Source organism: Triticum aestivum, chromosome 4D (assembly GCF_018294505.1).
Source record: "Triticum aestivum cultivar Chinese Spring chromosome 4D, IWGSC CS RefSeq v2.1, whole genome shotgun sequence".
NCBI lineage: Eukaryota > Viridiplantae > Streptophyta > Magnoliopsida > Poales > Poaceae > Triticum > Triticum aestivum.
Genome location: NC_057805.1, coordinates 36,875,715 through 36,903,419, shown reverse-complemented (window position 1 = coordinate 36,903,419; position 27,705 = coordinate 36,875,715). Strand labels below are relative to the sequence as shown.

General features: G+C 49.4%; 2 protein-coding genes across 3 annotated transcripts; one reads left to right on the top strand and one right to left on the bottom strand.

Annotated features, from left to right (window-relative positions):
- The first annotated feature begins 17,457 nt into the window (after positions 1–17,457).
- On the top strand, positions 17,458–22,248 carry LOC123095991 (uncharacterized). The gene is made up of 3 exons (XM_044517571.1): positions 17,458–18,431; positions 18,783–18,970; positions 21,474–22,248. The coding sequence occupies exons 1-3, from the start codon at positions 17,519–17,521 to the stop codon at positions 21,891–21,893; spliced, it is 1,521 nt and encodes a 506-aa protein (XP_044373506.1). The 5' UTR covers positions 17,458–17,518; the 3' UTR covers positions 21,894–22,248.
- Positions 22,249–22,317: 69 nt separating this feature from the next.
- On the bottom strand, positions 22,318–25,031 carry LOC123095992 (ACT domain-containing protein ACR3). 2 transcript variants are annotated; one of them, XM_044517572.1, is made up of 6 exons: positions 24,777–25,031; positions 24,298–24,637; positions 24,037–24,197; positions 23,167–23,918; positions 22,955–23,059; positions 22,318–22,851 (listed from the first exon to the last, which is right to left on the bottom strand). In XM_044517572.1, the coding sequence occupies exons 2-6, from the start codon at positions 24,366–24,368 to the stop codon at positions 22,471–22,473; spliced, it is 1,470 nt and encodes a 489-aa protein (XP_044373507.1). In that variant the 5' UTR covers positions 24,369–24,637; positions 24,777–25,031; the 3' UTR covers positions 22,318–22,470. The 2 variants fall into 2 exon arrangements, with proteins under 2 accessions (XP_044373507.1, XP_044373508.1); XM_044517573.1 differs by having other exon boundaries at positions 24,298–24,488.
- Between the last annotated feature and the right edge of the window lie 2,674 nt (positions 25,032–27,705).

Below are 27,705 nucleotides of genomic sequence, written 5' to 3'. Positions count from 1 at the left end.
CATATCACATCACAACATGCCCTGCAAAAACAAGTTAGACGTCCTCTACTTTGTTGTTGCAAGTTTTACGTGGCTGCTACGGGCTTAGCAAGAACCGTTCTTACCTACGCATCAAAACCACAACGATAGTTTGTCAAGTTGGTGATGTTTTAACCTTCGCAAGGACCGGGCGTAGCCACACTCGGTTCAACTAAAGTGAGAGAGACAGACACCCGCCAGTCACCTTTAAGCAACGAGTGCTCGCAACGGTGAAACCAGTCTCGCGTAAGCGTACGCGTAATGTCGGTCCGGGCCGCTTCATCTCACAATACCGCTGAACCAAAGTATGACATGCTGGTAAGCAGTATGACTTATATCACCCACAACTCACTTGTGTTCTACTCGTGCATAGCATCAACGCATAAAACCAGGCTCTGATACCATTGTTGGGGAACGTAGTAATTTCAAAAAAATTCCTACGCACACGCAAGATCATGGTGATGCATAACAACGAGAGGGGAGAGTGTTGTCCATGTACCCTCGTAGACCGACAGCGGAAGCGTTATCACAACGCGGTTGATGTAGTCGTACGTCTTCACGATCCGACCGATCAAGTACCGAACGCACGGCACCTCCGAGTTCAGCACACGTTCAGCTCGATGACGTCCCTCGAACTCCGATCCAGCCGAGTCTTGAGGGAGAGTTTCGTCAGCACGATGGCGTGGTGACGATGATGATGTTCTACCAACGCAGGGCTTCGCCTAAGCTCCGCAACGATATTATCGAGGTGTAGTATGGTGGAGGGGGGCACCGCACACGGCTAAAATATCGTATATCAACTTGTGTGTCCATGGGGTGCCCCCTGCCCCCGTATATAAAGGAGCAAGGGGGAGAGGGCCGGCCAAGGGAAGGTGGCGCGCCCGAGGGGGGAGTCCTACTCCCACCGGGAGTAGGACTCCTCCTTTCCTTGTGGGAGTAGGAGAAGGGAAGGGGGAAGGACAAAGAAGGAAGGGGGCGCCCCCCCTCCCTAGTCCAATTCGGACTAGCCCATGGGGAGGGGTGCGGCCACCCTTTGGGTCTTTCTCTCCTTTCCCGTATGGCCCATTAAGGCCCAATACGAATTCCCGTAACTCTCCGGTACTCCGAAAAATACCCGAATCACTCGGAACCTTTCCGATGTCCGAATATAGTCGTCCAATATATCAACCTTTACGTCTCGGCCATTTCGAGACTCCTCGTCATGTCCCCGATCTCATCCGGGACTCCGAACTCCTTCGGTACATCAACATACATAAACTCATAATAAAACTGTCATCGTAACGTTAAGCGTGCGGACCCTACGGGTTCGAGAACTATGTAGACATGACCGAGACACCTCACCGGTCAATAACCAATAGCGGAACCTGGATGCTCATATTGGTTCCCACATATTCTACGAAGATCTTTATCGGTCAGACCGCATAACAACATACGTTGTTCCCTTTGTCATCGGTATGTTACTTGCCCGAGATTCGATCGTCGGTATCTCGATACCTAGTTCAATCTCGTTACCGGCAAGTCTCTTTACTCGTTCCGTAATACATCATCCCGCAACTAACTCATTAGTCACAATGCTTGCAAGGCTTATAGTGATGTACATTACCGAGTGGGCCCAGAGATACCTCTCCGACAATCGGAGTGACAAATCCTAATCTCGAAATACGCCAACCCAACAAGTACCTTTGGAGACACCTGTAGAGCACCTTTATAATCACCCATTTACGTTGTGACATTTGGTAGCACACAAAGTGTTCCTCCGGTAAACGGGAGTTGCATAATCTCAGTCATAGAAACATGTATAAGTCATGAAGAAAGCAATAGCAACATACTAAACGATCGAGTGCTAAGCTAACGGAATGGGTCAAGTCAATCACGTCATTCTCCTAATGAGGTGATCCCGTTAATCAAATGACAACTCATGTCTATGGCTAGGAAACATAACCATCTTTGATTAACGAGCTAGTCAAGTAGAGGCATACTAGTGACACTCTGTTTGTCTATGTATTCACACATGTATTATGTTTCCGGTTAATACAATTCTAGCATGAATAATAAACATTTATCATGATATAAGGAAATATATAATACTTTATTATTGCCTCTAGGGCATATTTCTTTCACCTCGGGCGTCCGGTCTATGTGACGTAGGCCGGAATCGTGGGCCGTGAAGATACAAGACGGAAGGCGTTCTCCCGTGTCTGGATGGGACTCCCCTTGGCGTGGAAGGCAAGCTTGGCATTCGGATATGAAGATTTCTTTCTCTGTAAACCGACTCTGTGCAACCCTAGACTCCTTCGGTGTCTATATAAACCAGAGGGTTTAGTCCGTAGGAGCAATCACAATCATACAGGCTAGACATCTAGGGTTTAGCCATTACGATCTCGAGGTAGATCAACTCTTGTAACCCCTATACTCATCAAAGTCAATCAAGCAGGAAGTAGGGTATTACCTCCATTAAGAGGGCCCGAACCTGGGTAAACATCGTGTCCCCTACCTCCTGTTACCTTCGATACTTAGACGCACAGTTCGGGACCCCCTACCCGAGATCTGCCGGTTTTGACACCGACATTGGTGCTTTCATTGAGAGTTCCTCTGTGTCGTCGATAGAGGGATTGATGGCACGCCTTGTCATCAACGACAGTATCACTTCTGGAGGAGCCCTAGTCTCAGGGCAAACCCTCCAGCTTGGCAGCTTCACCATGGGCGCCCGTTCGGCCGTTAAGCCAAAGACCGCCCCCCAAGTGGCCAAAAATCTTCTCCGCATTGGCCCTGAATACTCCGACAAGATGGATCCGGCAGATGTAGCGTCTTTGAACGAGCTGCTAGATCGCATCGCCGCCTTGGGAGTCGCAATTGACTACGATCGGATTGGGCTTAAACCCGACCAGAGAGAAATCAAATCTCCGCCGATCACCCATCTCGTAGCGGTTGTGGAGGAATAGGCCACCAATAACTCTTCTCCTATGTTGAGAACGAACTATGTTCGGATCTCCGAGCCCGGAGGGCCGGATACCTGCCTCCGGGAGGACACTCCCTGTTCTTCGAACATAGGACCGGACATTAAGTCCAAAAACTCACCAGACACGCCGGAGCCCGAGCTGGTGACCTCGGAAATTCATCAAACTCCGGATTCCATAGTGGGTCAGGGTGCGAATTTAAGCCCGCCCACCCACCACAAACAATATTCAACAAGCAATTTCGGTCCCCCGGACATATGCGATCTAATGTATGTGCGGCAGCAGCCTCAGGAAACGGTCCATCACTTTGGGGCTAGATTCCTCCTTGTTAAAAACAAGATCAAAGATTGCTGCGACGACGACGCGATTTCAGTATTCCGCAACAACTGTACGGATGAGGGAATCCTTAATGCCCTCAACCGCCATCGCGTATTGCACTTTGCAGATTTGGCACACATAGTACATAAGTACTGCGCAATGGAAAGCGCTTGGAAAACTCAGACAGCCCGCTGGGAACCGCAGGCCTTTAAGCCATCTCCCGGACGAGCAAAAAAGATGCACCCTCGTGGGGCACCTGACCATCATCTCGCGGACAAGAAAATTAAGCCATTTACAGGACACATAACTGTTTTCGAGGAATGGCTCGATAGGCCCTGTCAAATACACATGACGCAGAATACCGAACCAACACATAGCCTACGGGCATGTTGGATACTCCGGCAAGTGGCCAAGAGCGGCGAGGATATCCTCACCAACACTACCCCAGAGAAGTACTCTTCGGAGGAGGACGATCTCAAAGTATTCACGGTCTTCGAGACCTTCTCATCAAATAATCGGCGCAAAAGGGCGCTCCGCGACCTCGCCGAAGTCTGCCAAGTAGCAGCAGTAAATCCTTGGAACGATACGGCAATTACTTTCAATGCCGATGACGAACCAAGGTCCCGCTCAATCCGGGCACCTGTCACTTTGGTCCTAAACCCAATTGTGGATGGCTTTCGGCTCACTAAAGTATTAATGGACGGTGGCAGCGGACTGAACCTCATTTATGAGGACACGCTCAATAAAATGCAAATGGACAGGAGCCGCATTGAGCAGAGTAATACAACTTTTCGAGGCATTATACCCAGTCAGGAAGCAAGATGCTCGGGGAAAATCAAACTTGACGTGGTATTCGGCACGCCGGAGAACTAAAGGTCCAAAGAGTTACTCTTCCATGTGGCACCCTTCAACAACGGGTATCACGCCCTGCTGGGGCGAGACGCATTCACACGCTTTCAACCTATACCCCATTATGGGTATATGAAGCTCAAAATGCCCGAGCCCAACGGAGTTGTCACTATCACCAGTGATCCGGACATAGCACTCCGCGCTGAAAATAAAACCGCCTCTCTGGCCCTCGAGGCACTATTCGAGGCCCTCGCGGCCGAAGAGTTGACCACCCTACGTTCCACAGTGGACAGGGACGACGTAATCCTCGTTAAGAGACCTAAGTCCACTTCCTTCAAGCCAGCTGACGAAATAGTCAAATTTCAAGTTCACCCAACGGACCCCAAGAAGACAGCTTCCATTGGGGCGCAGCTGGATCCGACGGTCGACGCCGCATTACGCGCGTTTTTGCGCGAAAATTAGGACATCTTCGCCTGGCACCCTTTGGATATGCCAGGAATCCCACACCGACTGGCCGAACATAGTCTCAATATACCGAAGGGATACAAACCAGTCAAGCAAACGCTGCGGCGATTTTCTGAACCCAAACGGCAAGCTTGGGGGAGGAGCTAGCCAAGCTACTCGAAGCCGGGTTCATCAGAGAGATCAAACATCCGGACTGGCTGGCAAACCTGGTCATGGTACCGAAGAAGGATAAATCCTGGCGCATGTGTGTCGATTTCAAAGACCTTAATAAGGCCTGCCCTAAGGACCCCTTCCCACTACCTCGCATCGACTAGATTATTGACGCAACCGCAGGACACGATTCATTATGTTTCCTCAACGCATACTCCGGATACCATCAAATAAAGATGAGGGAATCCGACCAGGCAGCAACGGCATTCATCACCCCATATGGGCCCTTCTGCTTCAACACTATGCCTTTCGGGCTCAAGAACGTCGGCGCCACTTACCAACGCATGATTCAAACATGCTTGGAGAAGCAAATCGGCAAGACCGTGGAGGCATATGTCGATGACGTAGTCATCAAAACCAAGCATGTTGAATCCTTGGTGGATGAATTACGCCTTACATTCGACAACCTCCGAACATATGACATACGGCTCAATCCGGAAAAGTGCGTTTTCGGCGTCCCCGCCGGAAAACTGCTCGGGTTCATTGTCTCCAATAGAGGAATCGAAGCAAACCCAGCCAAAATCTGAGCCTTGTCACAATTGGCAACACCAACAGACCTCAAGCAGGTCCAAAAGCTAGCCGGGTGCGTGGCAGCCTTGAGCCGTTTTATCTCCAAACTAGGAGAAAAGGCATTGCCTTTGTACCGCCTGCTCCGACGCACCGACCACTTCGCGTGGACAGATGCTGCCATAGCCGGATTGGAAGAAATAAAAACTTTGTTAGCAAGCAACCCAATCCTGGCCGCACCAAACGTCGGTGAGCCGATGTTGCTCTACATATCTGCAACACACCAGGTGGTGAGTGCGGTGCTCGTCATTGAACGATAGGAAGAGGGACATAAATTCCCACTCCAAAAACCGGTATACTATGTATCGACGGTCCTTACACCATGCAAATCTCGATACCCGCATTATCAAAGATAGCCTATGTGGTCTTTATGGCATCCCGCAAGCTGCGCCACTACTTTCAAGAGTGCTCGATCACGGTGGCTTCCGAAGTACCAATCAATGATATTATAAACAACCGGGACGCCACCGGATGGATTGCCAAATGGGCCATTGAGCTCTTACCATTTGAAATAACGTACAAACCACGCCAAGCCATTAAATCTCATGTGTTGGCTGACTTCGTCGCCGAATGGACAGAGGCCGAACTCCCTAAAGAGTACGGCACATATTCCAACTGGGTGATGCACTTCGACGGCTCTAAAATCCTAGCTGGACTTGGGGCTGGTGTCGTCTTGACATCCCCCACCGGAGACACGGTCCGCTATGTGCTACAAATATTATACACAGACTCTAACAATGCAGCCGAATACGAGGCCCTACTGCACGGTCTCCGGATGGCCGTCTCCATGGGCATACAGCGCCTCAAGGTGCGCTAGGGTTCCAACCTCGCAATATCCCAAATAAATGGAGAATTCGACGCAAAGGATCCGAAGATGGCGGCTTATCACAACGCCGTACTCAAAATGTCAGCTCGGTTTGAGGGGCTCGAGTTTCATCATGGGCTCGAGAGAGTAATCAAGCCGCGGGCATCCTTGCTCGCATGGGCGCTAAACGCGATCCCGTCCCACCTAACACCTTTGTGGAAAGGCTCTTCAAGCCATCGGTGGTGTGGCAGGATGAGAGCGGCAACCCTGGTCCGGAGCCGATCGCACCCCCAGATTCCGACCATAGTTCCGATATCATCGGGGCTCGGGCGCCGAAATAACACCCTCGGCCCATGAAATCATGGCTGTAATTGCCCCGTGGACTGAACCTTTCCTCGCCTACCTTACTAGGAACGAGCTCCCTGATGATCAGGCTGAGGCCCATCGTATCGTTCGACCCTCGAAAGCCTACAAAGTCCATGAAGGAGAACTATACAAGAAAAGTACCACCGGAGTCCTTCAAAGATGTATCTCCGAAGAGGAGGGACGACATCTCTTGGCTGAAATACACGCTGGTCTTGGCGGCCATCATGCCGCAGCTCGGGCCCTTGTGAGTAAAGCCTTCCGTACGAGTTTCTATTGGCCCACGACCTGAGCAGACACACAGGACCTCGTACAACGCTGTGTTGGATGCCAACTTTTCGCCAATCAAAGCCATATGCCGCCCACTGCCCTACGAACAATCCCCATTACTTGGCCTTTTGCGGTCTAGGGGCTAGACATGGTTGGACCCCTTAAAGGGGGAATCCATAAGAAGAAATATTTACTGGTTATGGTCGACAAATTCACTAAATGAATAGAAGCCAAACCAGTCAAAACAGCCGAGGCCGGACCGGTGATAGACTTTATATCCGGTGTCGTACACCGTTATGGTGTCCCGCATAGTATTATTACTGACAACGGCTCTAACTTCACGGCCGATGAGGTGAAAACTTGGTGCGCTAATTTGGGCATCATGCTCGATTACGCCTCCGTATACCACCCTCACACAAACGGTCAGGTCGAATGGGCTAACGGCCTAATAATGAGCGGCATCAAACCCAGACTAGTGTGATCTCTAAAAGAATCAGACAAGCACTGGGTTGAGGAACTCGATTTCGTACTCTGGGGGTTGCGGACCATGCCCAATCGCACGACCGGATATACACCTTTCTTCATGGTGTACGGCGCGGAGGCAGTCTTGCCTTGCGACATTATTCATGACTCACCTCGAGTGCGCATGTACGAAGAGAGAGAAACCGAGCTCGATCGGCAGGACGACTTGGACGGCCTGGAGGAGGAGCGCGATGTCGCAAAGGCCTGTTATGCATTCTATCAGCAGCAAGCTCGGCGATATCAAAGCAGAGAAGTACGGGCAAAGACTTACAATGTCGGTGAACTCGTTCTACGCCTACCAGAGAAGAAAAAGGACAAGCTCAAGCCCAAATGGGAGGGTCCCTTCATTATAGATGAAGTTCTCACTGGAGGAGCTTATCGTCTTCGCAATGCTTCGGATAATCGCTTGGAGCCAAACCCATGGAACGCTGCAAGGCTCCGAAGATTCTACGCCTAAGTCCACACACATACCCTCTTTCCTCGTTCTTTCTTTTCTTCCTGCCACTGTTGTCTTTTTTCTCGTTTTTATACGACTTATGGCTCGTGTTCGGATAAAACCGCACACCGGAGGGGTATACATCTTTAAATGTACATACCCCACAATACCTGGGGGCTTCTTTTTATAGAAGCTTATTATTATTTTCGAGCATTAAGCTCACCGTATATATGTGTCGTCTACTCATATATGTCTTTTCTTCGCCATTATATGCACCTTTATGACTTAAGTTTTTTCCAAGCTGGGTTGCCTGGCTCCTGTGCTTATGCCCTACGTTCCCGCTTGTTCGGCTAGGGCATAAAGGGAGCACCTCTGCGATTGTTACAGCCGGGTTATCCGGACGTGTACCTCAGACGGGTGAAGCCGAAAGCTAGCGTTCTTAAGGGAATAATTGGTCGGCGAGCAAAAGACGAACTGCCTTCGTTGCAATACACAACCCCCAGACTATAACGAATACTGTGATTTTTAGCATCACAGCTTCGGCATGCAAAAAAAAAATGCATGCTGGCCCAGGGAAAGGAACCCTTAACGGAACTATTCTCTCTGGAAGATGTTTCTTACAATTAAATGTCATATAACATAACTCCCTGAATACAACTTGTCTGTTCAAGCAACTATGACCGGACTGCCTGGTTTCCGAACATACTTTGGTGTTTACCTACGGTATAGTATTCGGAAACACTCCAAACCTCGGGTTTTCGGAGGTCGGAGCAGAAAGTCTGCCATGACAATGGTTTTACAAATTCGGCTGGAGACAAGTTTTTCAATAAAAGTACATTACTACTTGGACTCAAAAACGTCTTCTTCCTCTAGACCCTCTAACAGGTTGTCTAGTTCACAATCCTGTTGTGAATACTTGGCGACCATCTTCACTTGGTCGTACACCAGGCTGACTGGAATTTCCTGTCCATCGACTCGTCGAGGTCCGCCCCGTGCCATATGATTCGGATCAAGTCCGGTGTACCGCGTTTTCACCATGGCCTAGGCTTCCCGAGCACCTTCTCGGCATGCTGATATCTTCCATAACACAAAACGGCGTTGAGCTCCCTTGAATAAATTCACGAGTTCCTCCATACTTCCTGGAGGGGAATCGGCTGGCCATAAAGCCTTAGCAAGATTCCTCATCGCCTTCCGAGCTCGCTCATGCACTTTGGACAGCTCTTGTAGCAGATCACCTTGGAATCCGGACACTTCTCCTTCGGGCTGCCCAGTCAGGACACCTACAGAAGCAAACTTGTTAAAATACCATCAGGGGACATTGCGAAAGTCGGGTTAAAGAGCATACTGAATATGTCGCCTTTCAACTTTCTGTTCTCCTTCAAGGCATCCGATAGGTAGGCGCTTACGTCCTTGAGTTCTTCAGCTTGCTTGATGTTTGCATCCTGTAGTTTATTCTTCTCATTAATGGTCCATGTTAATACACGTTGACCAGCGGCTTCTTGCCTTTCGGCAGGCTGTTTGTCCGCTTGAGCAGCCCTTAGCCTCTCCAGCTGATCTGTCGGTCCTACCAACAAAACAATACATAGTTAGAATTATTGTTGGAATGGAATAATGTTCTCCTGATACTTTCGTGCTTACCATCAGGTGCCCCCTTGGATTTCTTTAAATTTTCAAGTTCGGCGGTGGCAACAGTTAGCTTTGTTCGGCACTCTTCCAGCTCCTTGGATAAGGTGTTATTCCTCTCCATGAGTACCTGATGGCGTAACGACCCTTAAATCAGTTGGGCCAACTGTTTCAAGGCTCGGGGGCTACTGGCATATGATTATTTAATCTACGCAAAAGTTCTTACCCGCATATCCTTGGAAAGCTGGTGAGTAGCTCCAGCAAGTCCATCCCGCGCAGCTCGGAGGTATGCATCCGCTGAGCTGAAGGCATTGAATGCCTCCTCGGTGAAATTTGGGTCGCGCATAGCCGCCCTCGGGCGCCGATGGTTCATCGCACTCTCCACTTCGGAGTTGGTGAAGGATACATTATCTGAACCCCCGGAGAGAGGACAATCTGGCATTGCACCCGTGTTATCCCTAGTACTTGGGGCAGGATCCGGGGTCGGATTAGTCGATGCAAGACCGGCAAGGTCTTCGGATACAGTTGACACGTCTCCAACGTATCTATAATTTTTGATTGTTCCATGCTATTATATTATCCATCTAGGATGTTTTATATGCATTTATATGCTATTTTATATGATTTTTGGGACTAACCTATTAACCTAGAGCCCAGTGCCAGTTTTTGTTTTTTCCTTGTTTCCGAGTTTTACAGAAAAGGAATACCAAACGGAGTCCAATTGACGTGCCAATTTTTGATGATTTTTTATGGACCAAAAGAAGCCCCCGAAGTAAAAGAGTTGGGCCAGAAGAGTCCCAAGCTGTCCACGAGGGTGGGGGCGCGCCCTACCCCCTGGGCGTGGGCCCTATCTCGTGGACGACTCGGAGACCCCCCTGACGTGAGACCTACGCCAAAAATTCCTATAAATACAGAAACCTCCAGAAAATAACCTAGATCAGGAGTTCCGCCGCCGCAAGCCTCTGTAGCCACCGAAAATCAATCTAGACCCGTTCCGGCACCCTGCCGGAGGGGGCAATCCCTCTCCGGTGGCCATCTTCATCATCCCGGCGCTCTCCATGACGAGGAGGGAGTAGTTCACCCTCGGGGCTGAGGGTATGTACCAGTAGCTATGTGTTTGATCTCTCTCTCTCGTGTTCTTGATTTGGCACGATCTTGATGTATCGCGAGCTTTGCTATTATAGTTGGATCTTATGATGTTTCTCCCCCTCTACTCTCTTGTAATGGATTGAGTTTTGCCTTTGAAGTTATCTTATCGGATTGAGTCTTTAAGGATTTGAGAACACTTGATGTATGTCTTGCATGTGCTTATCTGTGGTGACAATGGGATATTCACGTGATCTACTTGATGTATGTTTTGGTGATCAATTTGCGGGTTCAGTGACCTTGTGAACTTATGCATAGGGGTTGGCACATGTTTTCGTCTTGACTCTCCGGTGGAAACTTTGGGGCACTCTTTGAAGTTCTTTGTGTTGGTTGAATAGATGAATCTGAGATTGTGTGATGCATATCGTATAATCATACCCACGGATACTTGAGGTGACATTGGAGTATCTAGGTGACATTAGGGTTTTGGTTGATTTGTTTCTTAAGGTGTTATTCTAGTACGAACTCTAGGATAGATCGAATGGAAAGAATAGCTTCATGTTATTTTACTACGGACTCTTGAATAGATCGATCAGAAAGGATAACTCTGAGGTGGTTTCGTACCCTACAATAATCTCTTCGTTTGTTCTCCGCTATTAGTGACTTTGGAGTGACTCTTTGTTGCATGTTGAGGGATAGTTATATGATCCAATTATGTTATTATTGTTGAGAGAACTTGCACTAGTGAAAGTATGAACCCTAGGCCTTGTTTCAACGCATTGCAATACCGTTTACGCTCACTTTTATCATTAGTTACCTTGCTGTTTTTTTATTTTCAGATTACAAAAACCTATATCTACCATCCATGTTGCACTTGTATCACCATCTCTTCGCCAAACTAGTGCACCTATACAATTTACCATTGTATTGGGTGTGTTGGGGACATAGGAGACTCTTTGTTATTTGGTTGCAGGGTTGCTTGAGAGAGACCATCTTCATCCTACGCCTCCCACGGATTGATAAACCTTAGGCCATCCACTTGAGGGAAATTTGCTACTGTCCTACAAACCTCTGCACTTGGAGGCCCAACAACGTCTACAAGAAGAAGGTTGTGTAGTAGACATCAATAGTCCGATGAATGCTCTTCCTGAAATATGGCATAGCAGAAAACGTCACAATTCGGTATGATTGCCACGGGGCGTATTAAAAAAGCCTTACCTTTTTGATGAAGGTAGGGGCTTGGAGGTGTCGCCGTCCGCCTTTCTTTTCGAAGACCCGCCCTGTGTAGGTGTCACCCTCTTAAGGGACGATCCTGATGCGGCGTGGCGAGACGAGCGCCGCCCCTTTGAAGCACGAGACAGTGCAGTGGGTGAGGCACAATGGGAAAACACTTTTTTGAGGAGACGCCCTCGAGGTACTTACATGGGAAGAAGGGAGAAGGTCGGGGTAATCGGCTACAATGGCCACTTTTGTGCCATCGTGGCTCGCCTGATAGAAGATCCCCTCCTTAAGCTCTACGAATATATCCGGATCCTCTTCAAATCCGGGATCCGGGTCCCGAATATGGTCCTCCAGCCGCGGAGCAGGGCTATGAATCCCCGCGACAGCCTTCCTCCATTCCTGTTAAAAGATAGTCGGATTAAAGTTCAACTAACACGACTCAGGAAGAAGGTCGAGTAAAGTTACGAAGCAAAGATTCACCCAGCTAGGAGGATTGTACATGGAAAAGCCTTCTTGGCATTTAAGGCGAGTGAATTCTTCTTTCTCTCCTTTATAAAGATCAGCTAACATGGCAGCCAGGGTGGCAAAATTGTCTGGACCCTTGCGCCCGTAGCGAGATGTGTCGTCCTCCCCGTTGTAGTTCCACATGGGGAGTCCTCTGGATTGGAGTGGCTGAACACCTCATGTTATGGATGTCGCCATGACCTCAATTATGGACAGTTCGGATTGGGCGAGTATCTTTATCTTGTCCATTAACTTCTTAACTTATGCACTATCTTCCTCCTCGAGGCTCCGGGGGCGCCAGCTGTGGCATTTCTTTAACAGAACGTTGGAAAATTCGGGTAGGCCTCGTCGGATGGGGTCTGAGAGAACGACGTCTTCAATATAAAACCACTCCGAGGGCCACTCTTCGGATGCCTTCTCCGGAGTGCTGGACAGGTATCCTGTCCCGGCTATGCGCCACACTTCGGCGCCGCCCACCTCGAATATGGATCCCTTTTGGGAGCGCGGGACGAGGCAAAAAAGTTTCCTCCATAACTCAAAATGGGCCTCACAGCCTAAGAACAACTCGCAAAGAGCGACGAAGCCCGCGATGTGCAGAATGGAGCCCAGCGTGAGATTGTGCAGTTGGAGGCCATAGTACTCCATGAGACCTCGGAGGAAAGGATGGATTGGAAATCCGACGCCTCTTAATAGGAAGGAAACAAAGTACACTCGCTCCCCCTCGGCAGGATTGGGGAAGTTTTCCGCCAGGGCTTCGCCGTCGATAGAAGTTAATCCCGCCCGAACGGGGACTAGATCCGTGGGAGGGAGATATCCCTGCATCTGGAGCTTGGTCAGCTGGGCGTGGGATACTGAGCAGCACTCCCAATCGCCTTTTCAGGGCCGTGGGGGCAGGAGGAAGAACTGGGAACGCTAGCCATGTTTGCGCGGTTTCTTGTGGCAAGCTCTAAGGATTTTCCGCCTGGTGTGGAATGGCATTTGAGATTCAATCTCCTTAAATAAGACGCCTTCCCTACATGGCCCGGGTGTTATATGTAAAAATGTATGGACCCCTCGTATTCGTCTGACGCGTGGAAGCCGGGGCGACGATGGCACAGAAGCTGAAGGGTATAACATTTAATGTAAAGTCGAGCTGTTCGAAGAACTCACCATACCAAGACCGAAGATATAAAGGCCGAATACATTCCTTGGGTTTAGATGCTTTGAAGTGTTTGGAGGAGGAACCCGCCTTGCAATGCCGAAGACAATCTGCGCGCCGGACATATCGTCATTGAAGCCTGGTTCAGGGGCTACTGAGGGAGTCCTGGATTAAGGGGTCCTCGGGCGTCCGGGCTATGTGACGTGGGCCGGACTCGTGGGCCGTGAAGATACAAGACGGAAGGTGTTCTCCCGTGTCCGGATGGGACTCCCCTTGGCGTGGAAGGCAAGCTTGGCATTCAGATATGAAGATTCCTTTCTCTGTAAACCGACTCTGTACAACCCTAGCCCGTCCGGTGTCTATATAAACTGGGGGGTTTAGTCCGTAGAGGCGATCATAATCATACAGGCTAGACATCTAGGGTTTAGCCATTACGATCTCGAGGTAGATAAACTCTTGTAACCCCTATACCCATCAAAGTCAATCAAGCAGGAAGTAGGGTATTACCTCCATTAAGAGGGCCCGAACCTGGGTAAACATCGTGTCCCCTGCCTCCTGTTACCTTTGATCCTTAGACGCATAGTTCGGGACCCCCTACCAGAGATTTGCCGGTTTTGACACCGACACCCGTTTCTTGACATCATGCACCGGATCTTCTGCAACTCCCTGTTTCCTCGCATAGGCGACAAGGACAAGGTGCACTCCTATCTCGTGGACATGATGCTCATGTGTGAGGAAGCCCGTCGTTAACAACCTAAACCACTTGATATCTCTCACATCATGTGGAGTGAGCTTCAGTTTGTTGTGTTCCATCGTAAGGTTCCCATCTATGGACCTTACTTGTTCCTCTTGATCTCGAAGACTTCGGAGAAGCTCTTTCCGGGCAAAGAGTTCCTTGCTCCCAACTGGATTCGTCATGAGACCATTAAGCTGCGCCATAAGAACAAGTGGGCTAACACCACTACCCGGGCTGAGGCCGAAGCTGCATGCATGGACGTTGATGATGATGAGTTTGAGGAGGAGGAGGCCATGGACAGTTCTGCGGGGTATTCACCTCCATCTACTGAGCCATCTTGGGCTAAGAAGCTCAAGGCCAAGATGAAGGCTCTGTTCTGCATGCAGGCCAAGGGACAGTACAAGGCCCACGTTGCTCAGAAGGAGAGTCGCCAGCGCGACAAGAGGATCTTGAGGAAGCTTGGCGAGCAACTCTTGAGCGGGTCAGAGAAGAACATCACTCCTGAGGCTGCCTGGATGGCGAAGCAGGGCTATCAGTGGACCGAGTCAGATGGGGAGTCCATTCCTGCTGCTGAGACAGATGAGGAGCTTGATGGGTGATCACGTCAGTGGGAGCTACCACCTGTGTCGTAGGTGTCCTCTCTGCCTTTTTGGTGTCTCGATGCCAAAGGGGGAGAGAGTGTAGGATTTGCGAGTCTTGCGTCTTGTTGCTTTCGTTTCGTTGAACCTTCGTTGCTTTGGTTTGTTGGTTTGTGTTGGTGTGCGTGTGAGACCAGGAGACCTATGCTATCATATGGTGTGAGACATATGCCCTCAAGCTTATCTTATTGTCTAGTATGTTTAGTAGTTTGTGAGCTTATGTTATCTTGTGCCCTTTACTTCATGCTCACTTACTTTACCTTGCCTCAATGCTTAGTGTCACTTTATTGTTGCAAGTTTTACCTTGTCTATAAAATATAGGGGGAGTGTTGATCCTATTATGTGTACCGTGCATTCCAAAGCATATCTATAGAGTGCACACATCTAAGGGGAGCCTGTCTATATTTTATAGATGTTGGGTTTGCTTATGTTCATTCTATATCCTTATGTGCAAATCCCGTATTGTCATCAATCCACCAAAAAGGGGAAGATTGTAAGGGCATATTTCTCCCTATGTGGTTTTGGTGATTGATGACAGTACATTTGCGGACTAATCGTGTGCATTGAGCATTTCAGTGATCTCATGCCTAGGCACAAGACGATTCTGTGTCCCTCGGAGCCTATCGAAGACGACGGTTCTCTCGTTTCTTTTCGGTGGATTTGAGTCGTAGGAAAGCCGTACTATTAAGAGGGGGTCCGATTTGGAAAGGTTAGGGTGAAATCAACACGTACACATCTGTTCCTTTGCACCACCTTTCCTTCGCTTCATTGGAGCACCATCCGTTTATCCTTGTCGCTGTGAGATGAAGGCCTCCAAGTGCTATAGGTTATGTGGCGTGCGGTAGTACTGCTCAAGCGAGCAGTAGCACCGCAGAGGCCCGCGGTAGTACCGCTCTAGCTAGCGGTAGTACCACGCCGCGCGGTAGTACCGCTCCTCGCGAGTGGAGTACCGCTGCCTCTAGCCCAGAACGCTGGCGCGCGCGGAAGTAATTTTTTACTTCCGCCCCTACGCGGTAGTACCGCTCCCTGCGAGCGGTAGTACCGTGCCAGATTTTCGCATGTCCCAAATTCAGCGGAAGTAGTCACAGACGAAATTTATTTAGTCCGTGCGTTTTACCAGTCCAGTTGAGGCCTGCCCTGCGGTAGTACCGTTCCGGCGGTTCTACCGCTCGTTGCCCTGTGCAACAGGACCTCACCTGGCTTCTACCACACGAGCGGTAGTACCGCAACAGGGTGCGGTAGTACCGGCTGCCTGCGGTAGTACCGCGAGCGTCTGTGGTAGTACCGCGTCTCCCGGGCTGAGTGGGTGGGTAACGGTTGGATCTTTTCCCCCCACTATATAAAGGGCGTCTTCTTCCCCAAGAAGACCATCTCTTCCCTCCCCAAGCTCCATTGTTGCTCAAAGCTCCATTTCGCCCGATCTCTCTCCTACCCAATCAAACTTGTTGATTTTCTAGGGATTGGTTGAGAAGGCCCCGATCTACACTTCCACCAAGAGAAATTTGATTCCCCACTAATCCCTTGCGGATCTTGTTACTCTTGGGTGTTTGAACACCCTAGACGGTTGAGGTCACCGCGGAGCCATATTCCATTGTGGTGAAGCTTCGTGGTGTCGTTGGGAGCCTCCGATTAAGTTGTGGAGATTGCCCCAACCTTGTTTGCAAAGGTTCGGTCGCCGCCTCCAAGGGCACCAATAGTGGAATCACGACATCTCGCATTGTGTGAGGGCGTGGGGAGAATACGGTGGCCCTAGTGGCTTCTTGGGGAGCATTGTGCCTCCACACCGCTCCAACGGAGACGTACTTCCTCTCAAAGGGAAGGAATTTTGGTAACACATCCTCGTCTCCACCGGCTCCACTTTTGGTTATCTCTTACCTTTATTTGTGCAAGCTTATATTGTATTTCATACCTTGCTTGCTTGTGTGTTTGTTGTTGTTGCATCATATAGGTTGCTCACCTAGTTGCATATCTAGACAACCTATTTTGATGCTAAGTTTAACTTGATCAAGAAAAGCTAAAAATTGTTAGTTGCCTATTCACCCCCCTCTAGTCAATTATATCAATCCTTTCAGAGGCGATCTACTGTTCTTGTGTGGTGTTCTTTCCGTTTGGCATTCATGGTGGTGGAAGGGGAAGCCTGGTCTATTTGACTAGAGCAGAGGGAGATCGAAGTTGTACGGGCAGTCTAACCAGGTGGCGGCAGTCCCCTCTCCCCAACTGTCAGTAGAGGTGGTGCAGATGGCGGGACGCGGGAGTGGCGGCGCGGGCTGGTAGCCTGGTGCTACCGCGCGGAGCGACGAGGGAGAAGCAACATCGCCACGCCATGGCACCAAGCAAGGGTTGCGCCGGAGGGGACGCCGATGCCCGGTACGGTTTGTCCGTGGATAAAATGGAGAGAAATGCTCCTAAAATGGATGAAGCCCTACTAAAAGAGGGGTTTTCTTCCTTTTCTGATTCTACCCCCAGCTTGTTCGCACGAAAACAAGTTGATTGAGGGGCTTTTCTCAAGATGACATCGAACAGACCGGTTTTCTGTGAACTGCCCAGTTCATCGTTTTTTCTGTGATGTTCTCAGCATATTTTTTCTCCTGAAAAAAAAAAAAGAAACCTGCGCCACGAGGGCCGGGCCCAGTCGTAACTCAGCAAGTCACACGTCTCTGTCTCTTCTCCAGACCTGTCCATTTGAAACACGAAGCCGGAAAAAGGGTCCCGTCCGATTGAACCAACCCGACCCAACCCACCCGCCCCTTCCCCCTCCCCACCCCCTGTCTGTCAGCCGGCGATCGCCGGAGATGTCATGGCTCGCCCGCTCCATAGCCACCTCCCTCAACATCCCCGAAGATTCAGGCGCCGACGATGACCCCGACGCCGTCGCCGCAGCCGCCTCCCATCCCTCCGCGCGCACCCCGCCGCCGCCTCACTCGGCCGCGGCGGACGGCGTCAAGGAGGACCTCACCGAGCTATCCAAAACCCTAAATCGCCAATTCTGGGGCGTCGCCAACTTCCTCGCGCCGCCGCCCGGGGAGGGCTCGCCCTCGCCTTCGCCCTCCCCTTCATCCGCGGGGGGTCAATCCACCGACGCGGGGACGCCCCCTGAGATTGCCGGGATCCAGCGCGACTTCTCCGAGTTCAGCGGGAGGTTCAGGAGCGGGATCTCGCGGATCTCGAGCCACAAGGCCGTCTCCGGGTTCTCCAGCATCGCCTCCAATTTCTTCGCCCCTGAAGACGGGGAAGAGGAGGAGTTGCTCGAGGCTGTCAACGACGAGAGGGAGGATGATGCGAGGCTAAATAAGCCGGAGGATGAGGAAGAGGCGAGGCATGAGAGGGAGGATGACGAGGGAAGGCATTACTTGGAGAAGATGGCGCGGCTTGGGGTGGCAGACGACGAGGTGAGGGATGAGTGGGAGGAGCAAAGGGCCAGACATCAGGCGGATGACGACGAGGTGAGCGATGAGTGGGAGGAGCAAAGGGTCAGACATCGGGCGGATGACGGCAAGGTATGGCCTGAGGAGCAGGAGGAGGTGGATGGCCCTGAGCTGGAACGGGCGAGGGTAATGCAAGAGGAGGAGGTGGAGGAGGAGTGGGATGTGATTGGCATCACCGACGAGGTCCTCACATTCGCCACCAACATTGCCAGGCACCCGGAGACCTGGCTTGACTTTCCCCTGCTACCTGACGAAGAGGAGTCTGATGGCCCATTCTCATGTAATTTCTTCACCCCTCAGCTATTCATTCACTAGTGTTTATGATCATCAATTCTTCATGGAAAATTTCATGTCAATTTAGTTTGGCAAATTTGGAAGAGACTTTTTCTAATGATGCGAGCTTATGAGTTATGGACAAAATTCATGAAACCCTGTAGCACTTATTTTAAGTTATGCCTTGATTTAACATGGTGCTGATGGAAAGGCTTGTGTTTATGGAGTATGTTTCAGTGTAACTGTTCATATGCTATTCCAATGGAACTATCAATTGCACCTCGCTTTTTCTATCACAAAGTCTGACCATGTGAATGTGTTCGCTTAACCTTTTCAATACTCTTTTTACCCCCTGCAGATTTTGACATGTCTGATGCTCAGCAAGAGCATGCTTTGGCTATTGGGCACCTTGCTCCTACATTAGCTGCTTTGCGGATTGAACTATGCCCAATCCATATGAGCGAAGAATGCTTTTGGAAAATTTATTTTGTTCTTCTACATCCTAGACTGAGCAAGCATGACGCTGAACTACTGTCCACACCACAGGTAAATTTTCTCTCCACCTGATACATAAAACATTGCATTCTCAGAATCCAGGCAATCTTAGAAGAAAGTAGTGAAGTTTTATATGTGGCCGTGGTATTAATCATTATCTCAGACGATTATCCGACTAAACGGTACTTGCTGTTGACTGGGTCTTTAACATGATTAAGTGGTCTTGCAACTTTCTTTCTTCTTTTGGTCACATATTTATTTGCATAATAGATATTATAAAAAGGAAGAATGATCCATGAACTGCCGATGCTATAACATAAGTTTGCCAAGTTTCACTTTCTTAGGCCGGTAAGTTCTCAACAAGCCACAACCACACTTTTTAGATGGATTTTTTTTTGCCAAATTTCCAACAACTTCCTTGCCAGAAAATTGGGACTAGTTGCACATTTGGCTCAATTTTTTTGTCAAACATGATAACCAATCAGACATGCCCTAATACAGCTCTTTTATGATATGTAACAATCAGTTGCCATGGCCTTTGTTGATTGAATCTTAGGATGTGGTGCTTGACGACAGGGCGTGGTCTAGGATCTTGACGCTATGGCACTGTTGAAGGATAAGGCACTTAGACTTTGTAGATAGGGAGTAGGAAGAAGAGAGAAAGAGAGGGAGAGTTGGGGTGCCATGCACCATAGCCCATACCATATATATCTGGCACTTAATTCAGAATAACCTTAACTTGAAGGGAAACCAGTCTAAATGTTACAAAAAGGGAAACAAATCTTATCCAAAGGAAATAAAGAAAATCCTAGCGTAAGATAGATAAAGGTCAAAGCCGGTCTTTGCCCGCAATGGCATGTTATCTCACACATGACATTGGTCCTGTTTTTTCTATTGCACTAGAATATTAGATGCATGGCACAGTAATAATTTATGATATTCCATTTTCCATGAATTGGCACAACTGTTGGTATATGTTTTATCCAAATCAAGACAGAGTTTATCCAGTTCTACTGTCATGTACCAGCCCTGCATATTAGAACCATGCAGTGCTATCTCTTTTTTTTGGCGATCTAATACTTATAACACTATCTTGTTAGATCTTTTCTCTTCAGAGGGCCCCTTTGATTCATACGATTCCAAAAACGTGGGCATAAGAAAAAAAAATAGGATTGCAATGTAGCCCTTTTGAATCCTACAGGCTTTTTCTTGATTGCATCACAGGATAAACAAAGGATTCTTTCCAAGAGGTTTGAGTGGATGATCAAATCCCTATGGAATATAGTACAAAGGAATCCTTGGGAAAAATTCTATAGGATTCAATCCTGTGAATCAAAAGACCAACATAGGAAAAATCCTAGGATTCCAATACATACCTTTTTACTTGTTTTGGTGCCAGCAACTGTCAGCATTCAATTATTATTGTGAAATGATGACAATTAGTCTTGTAGAAAACTACAACTGAGAGCATCTACAACATCAGTAGCCTGGTACTTGAGGCCACTGGCTTCCTATGGATCCTGCGGCATATTAGGGTAGCAAGCATGTCAGTCAACGACAATGTGTGATAGTGTCTTGCTCAGTTCTTTCTCTGAGATTCTTTGATAATTTAGCAAAACACCATTGAAGCACACACAATATCTGCAGAAAACTGAAACTGTGCACTTTTATCTTCAAGTTGAGGTTGCCTTTTCCTTGCACAACCTTCTTCAGCTGATATGCAATAATGTCATTTGGTGGTTGTGATGAGTTACTTGAGGTTGTTGAGAATATAAATTCACAAATAATCTAAGTAACTGAGTTCCTATTTTTTAGATTGATATTGGGTAGCTCATATCTAGTGCATATCTTCTTGGTGCATCCCATGCATCCTGGTGTCAATAGATTCTGCACTGGGATAAATTATGTTGTACTGATGATGTGTTACATTAGGGTGGTATAAAAATTCATTGTAACTAAATCAACGTCAGAAATATTTAAAAAGAGATTAATTGTGGATTAAATGCATTGTGTACTATATCTATCTCTAGCTAGCCTCATCACTGAAGAATCTTTGTAGCCCAGTAAGGCCTGGGGTGCACCGAAAGGAGGGATTGGATACGTACTTGCATTAATAGTGTGCTTATCATCACGTGTTCCATCATAATATATCTATATTATATAGACAAACCGACAAAATATTCATTGCTATTTTTCTGCACATGCGTGCTTCCACATCATCCAAATTGTTTTAGCTATTTGATATGCTAGCCTGGTCCACTAACATCCATCCAATTTGAACATAAGAGTCTCTCTACCATGCAACACGCATAGTGGATTTTTAATGCCACCGCATTTCATTTATGGCATGTTCAACCTTTTATTTTATTTTTTTTGCTTTTTTTGTTTCTACATAGCATAGTTTGAGTATTAAGGGTGAATCTGTATTGTCTAAAATGTTTAGAAATCAAATCTCTGATCCCGCGGCAATGGGCAGGGTATCGTCTAGTTCTTGCAATGGGCAGGGTAACGCATCTCCCAGCAGTTAAGCTAAGCCTGCTTCTTGTTTTTGCAGATTGTGGAAGCTAGAGCAATGCTTATGCAACACCAGTCAAAGCAACATGCAACAGAGCAGTTACGTCGCCATAAAGATGACTTTGGAACGCATTCGGAAGATGACAGCTCCAAGGACGTCATGGAGGCGTTCCCATCTGTGCGACAACATGCAGCTTCGATCACCCCCATAACAGATTTTGAGATTGAAAAACATCCTATCCAAGGAACTGAAGTCACAGTGGTGGACAAAACAGTCATCAAAGAGCAACTGAGGGAGGATGGTAGCAAGGCCTCAAATGTTATGCAAGAAACATTTGATGACGACATAGACGATTGGTTTGACGAGGAGGCCGATCTCGCTGGGCACACCACCATTCTCATAGGCGACGAGGAAGATGTGTCATTCAGTGATTTGGAGGATGACGATGATACGAAATGATCATCATCCAAAGCCCAGGCCAACTTCAGCCTGAAAACCGGGAACCGGTCAAAATTGCTTGCTTGTCAACAGAAGAAGGGAAGTTGTACAATGAAAAGGGAGCAAATTCAGGGCGAACATCAACCTGAAAACTGGAAACCGGTTGAAATTGCTTGTTTGTTAATAGAACGGAAGTTTTGTGTACAATGAAAGGGGAGCGGCTCCATTTTGGTTTTAAGCTGCCCGGTTGGATGCAATGGTAATATATACATACAGTGGGTGGGGGTGCCGTATGGTTTGTAATTTTATTGGTAATCTTGTGTACATAAGCATTCTTTTAAAAGTCACAGCAATAAAAGTTTCATTCGTTGGTTGATTATTCAAAAAAAGGAGTGCGTAAAAATATAAAAAAAATGGGAAAAGAGAGAACAAAATGGCAACGAGAGAACAAACGAAATGGTGATGACAACTATATTTGCAATGACAACACACTACACTTTGTACATATACAAAATTGTACTGCTTTCTGAGACTCATATCCAACAAAGCACAGCGATGCAAATGGCGAATGAACTGGCCTGGCTAACAGTTTTCCTAATTAAGACCTGATGAGGCCAAAGTTATTGGAGAGCTTCCCAAGGTGCGACCACAGGAAGCTCCCCAGGGAGGACCTGGGCCTCTCCTGATCGGCCGGTGACGTCGCCGGCGCTCTCGTCTTCTTCACCGGCGGCCAGCCAGGCGCTCCTTTGGCCACGTCGAGCGAGATGCCCATCTCGGCGACCCTTGCCCGCACCGCGCACAGCGCCTCGGGCCGCACCTCGCCGCCGGTGTCGGTGACGAGGAAGAAGGTCCCGATGGCCTCCTCCTTCTGCCGCTTGATCTCCACCCTCAGCAGCGACAGCCCGTGCTCCCGCAGCATCCTGGTGAAGTCCGAGAGCAGCCCCGACCGGTCGGTGGCGCGCACCTCCACCCTCACGCCCTGCAGGAGGACATGACGCCATGGCGTCTCAGCATTGCGCGCCCAACGAAAATACACTTGGACGAACGGAAAGAAATGAAATGGCTAATGGAGGCTGACTGACATGAGACGCCCTCCGCTCCACCGCGGCGACGAGGCACCGGGAGACCTTCTGCCGCTCGGCGTTGCTGTCCACCGTGCGGCCGTCCTTGTGCCGGATGTAGTACTCCTGCGTGCGTGCGTCCGTGGTCACCACAATGTCAGTCACTGGTGTGGCAGGGCAATGCAAACAGGCGCGGCCACATAAGAGATTCGTGGTGCAGTGCATGTGCGTACCTGGATGGCGAGAGGGCCCTGGGCCCCGGCGGTGGCATGGAAGACGACGTAGTGCATGTCGGTGAGCGCGCAGACGGTGTCGAAGAGCAGCTTGGGGCGGTCCCTGCTCGTCATCTTGACGATGGCGTAGCCCCGCTCCTCCCAGTTTTCGATGGTGACGCGCGTCTGGGTGCGGTGCACCGACCGGGCCGCGGTGGCCGCCCGGTCGCCCATGCAGAAATGCTCCTCGTCGACGGGCGTCGGGGCGGGGCCGGACTCGTAGTCGCGGTCGTCGTGCATGAGCTGGTGCATCCGGCGCTCGGTGTGGACGCGGCCGCGCACGGGCGCCGACATGCACACCCAGCGCCGCTCGCCCGACACGTTCTCGCGCGCGTCCACCACGGCGTTGACGAGCCGCTCGATGCGCGCCCAGCGGCTCGGGTGCAGCGCCGCGCCGTCGGCGCCGGTGGTGGTGACGTAGAGCACCCCGGCGGCGCGGCCGTTGTGCGTCCAGGCCTGGCCGGACGCGACGTGGCAGCCCTGGTCGACGAGCACCTGGGTGATGGAGGAGAGCAGGCCCGGGCGGTCGTGCACGGTGAACTCGAGTGAGGCGCAGTCCGACACGTCGGGGCCGCCGGGGCCGACCACGTTGCCGAGGCAGGTGGTGAACTTGGGGCTGCCGGAGCGCTGGAACGGCAGGAGCGCCCGCTGGATGAAGCCCGGGAGCGACGGGTCCGTCAGCTTGCGCCCGATCTGGTCCGTCACGTGGAACACTGCATGGCGAACAAGATTAGAAAATTCCGCGTCATCAATCATAGTATATTTTTCTGACCTAAATCGATCGGAGAAGAAAGAAAAATGAAAAGGAGGCTGCAGGGAGATGGTTCTTGCCGTCCATGAGCCAGCCGCCGTCGGAGGAGATGTAGGACTTGTAGATGACGAGGTCGAGATCGGTGAGCAGCTGCACCATCTCCAGCAGCACGCCGTCCCGGTTCACGCTGTCCACCTTGACGAGCGAGCAGTCCTCGCGCGTCTCATTGTCGACGACGACCCTGCAGCCGTCCAATCCACGCACGCACGTCATACCAAGAATTCGATGGATGGACCGAAGAATAACAACAAACAAGCAGAGGTTAGCCAATGCGGGCGTACCCTGAGGTGCCGAGGCGGTCGAGGACCGGATCGAAGTCCGGCTCGAAGTAGGGCCCGGACACGTACTTCATCGCCGTCGACGGAGAAGACGATCGGTGGAGCGCGCGCGCGTGGCCTTCACGGACGGACGCCAATCGCCTTGAGCAGAATCTTTTCTTCCCGGTCTTATATGCCCCCTCCGGCACGGAAATCTACCGGAATTCGGACGCACGGTGAGAACAACAGATCCAATCTGGGGCGGAGCAATCCGAGAGAAGGTAAGGGCCGCCGACGGCACAAGGAGCGCGCCCCATGCTCACATGCGTCGCCCGCCCGGCCTGCCGCTCGTAGCAGTAGTAATCTACCAAAGAAAAAGAACTCAAAAAGGCTTCCTGTTTTGCGTCGCCCGACGGAATCGAGGCTGCCTGCGCTGCGCGCGACGAACCGGTCGCGCGCGCGATTATGTAGGAGGAGAGGAGGAGAGGGGAGGGAGAGATTACCTCCGGTGAGACGAGATGAGATGGCGAGGGGACGAGAGGCGGAGGGGAGGGCGCACGTGCGGGTCCGGGTTCGTTCGATTTGGCCTCGGTCTGCAGGCTGCAGCTCTGCCTGCGTGGTCTCGGCGGCGTTCTAGGATTCGAGTGGAGAGCGCGAACGGCCGCCGCGCCACGTCGGAAGGGCGCGTGGCGCAGCCAGCCGGGTCGCAGGCTTACTCCTTTTGTCCGCTTCTCTTTCCGTCGTCCACCCCTTTGATTGATTGATTTCCACCGAGTAAAACCCTGATTCGGAATTGATGCATCGCCATTTATATCATATAATAAGACTATATATACATGGAAAGTCAGAGGATCTGTCCAAATAATATCGGACAATTATAATGATATGCGGGTGCAATTGCATTCATTTACGAGGGGAGATTTTGATCTACTTCCCACCTTTCAATGTACATTTTGGGATTCCCTAAAAAAGAATGCACATTTAGGGTTTCTTTGATTTAAATGGTTTTTTTTTAGAAATTTGAGAGGATTGGAATCTTCAGAAAAAAATTTATATGATTTTTATGCTGTTTTTTTAACGAGCTTTCACCTAGGCTTGGAGGATGGTTTTACTGGCGATGTAGCCAATGCATGTTGCCGGTGACAGATCTCACAAGGCGTCCGTGGGGGAGAGGGGGAAGGGAAACGACAATGCGACAAACGGAAAGGAGGGGGTGCGACAAGGAAGGGCGGCGGTACATGAGAAAACAACGGCACGGAGTTGTGGTTTTTGACATCAAGTAACACGTGGGGAAGCTGATGCACAAACGTAAAGCAAGGGGAATCGATTGTAGGTAGTTGGAACAACTTGCATTTATCGTCCATGCAGACTAGCACGTAGCCACAGAGCTGGCACCTTTTCCACGTAGAAACTCCATTATCTTTTCTTGACGCGGTGCATGCAGACGAAGCCTTGCCAAACAGATGGTTTGTCTTCGAGAGGGGGAAAGCAAAAACGCCAGCAGTAGGAGCATTGGTATTTTGCACAGACGATAGCTTAGCGGCTCTTTCGTACGCCAGCAGTAGGAGCATTGGTATTTTGTGCAGACGATAGCTTAGTGGCTCTTTCGTACTCTAGCAGTAGGAGCATTGGTATTTTGTGCAGACGATAGCTTAGTGGCTCTTTCGTACGCCAGCAGTAGGAGCATTGGTCTTTTTCGCAATCAATAGCTTAGCGTCTGTTTCGTACACCAACAGTAGGAGCATTGGTCTTTTTCCGCACATGATAGCTTACCGTATGTTTCGTCAAGTAGATATGATAAGAGGGGGGGATGGGTGGGTGGGTAGGAGCATGACAGAGGAAGAAGCTTCATAAGGAGGGGCACATTAAGTGGCTCAACATAAAACACAACGTCGCTTTGGAGGGATGCTCATTATTATATCACCCATGACTAAAAAGGAGAAAACCAATTATGAATCTTCTCATGACAAAATCATACTAAAATAAAACAAATATTTTAAAATGTCAGATGAAACTAATAAATAGATGACCCCTTTTTATTTGATAGCACCCTTTAACAAATGAAAACCTAGGCACTGCATTGGTCCATTGCCCGATCGTGATTCGACGCTCTTCACCTAAGTGCTTAATAAAACTTAGAGAAAATGCTAGGTTTTGTCGCGGGGTGGCAATCACGTATTCTACAATTAAAGTATGTTTTTGGTCCCTCGACTTGTTGGTTTGGCGGGGTTGTGGTTTTTGACCTCAAGTAACACGTGGGGAAGTTGAGGAACAAACGTAAGCAAGGGAAAGAGATTGTAGGTAGTTGGAGCCACTTGCATTTATCGCCCAAGCATACTAGCACAGAGCCACACAACTAGCACCTTGTCCATGTAAAAAACTCCATTATCTCTTCTTGACGCGGTGAATGCGGCCGAAGCCTTGCCAAACTGATGGTTTGTCTTGGAGAGGGGGAAAGCCAAAACGCCAGCAGTAGGAGCATTGGTATTTTACGCAGATGATAGCTTAGCGGCTCTTTAGTACGCCAGCAGTAGGAGCATTACTCTTTTTGGCAAATGATAGCTTAGCGTCTGTTTCATACGCCAACTGTAGAAGCATTGCTCTTTTTCGCACACGATAGCTTACTGTATGCTTCGTCAAGTAGATATGATAAGGGGGGGGATGGCAGCATGACAGAGGAAGAACCTTCATAATGAGGGGCACATTAAGTGGCTCAACATAAAACACAACGTCGCTTTGGAGGGATGCTCATTATTATATCACCCATGACTAAAAAGGAGAAAGCCCATTCTCAATCTTCTTATGACAAAATCATACTAAAACCAAACAAATATTTTGAAATGTTAGATGAAACTAATAAATAGATGACCCCTTTTTTATTTGGTACCACCCTTTAACAAATGAAAACCTACGCACTGCATTGATCCATTGCCCGAACGTGATTCGACGCTCTTCACTGAAGTGCTTAATAAAACTTAGAGAAAATGCTAGGTTTTGTTGTGGGGGTGGCAATCACGTATTCTACAAGTAAAGTATGTTTTTGGTCCCTCAACTTGTTGGTTTGGTGGGGTTGTGGTTTTTTACCTCAAGTTACACGTGGGGAAGTTGAGGAACAAACGTAAGCAAGGGAAAGCGATGTAGGTAGTTGGAGCCACTTGCATTTATCGCCCAAGAAGACTAGCACGGAGCCACACAACTAGCACCTTGTCCACGTAAGAAACTCCATTATCTCTTCTTGACGCGGTGCATGCGGCTGAAGCCTTGCCAAATTGACGGTTTGTCTTGGAGAGGGGGAAAGCGAAAACGCCAGCAGTAGGAGCATTGGTCTTTTGCGCAGACGATGGCTTAGCGGCTGTTTCGTACGCCAGCAGTAGGAGCATTGATCTTTTCCGCAAACGATAACTTAGCGCCTATTTTGTACGCCAGCAGTAG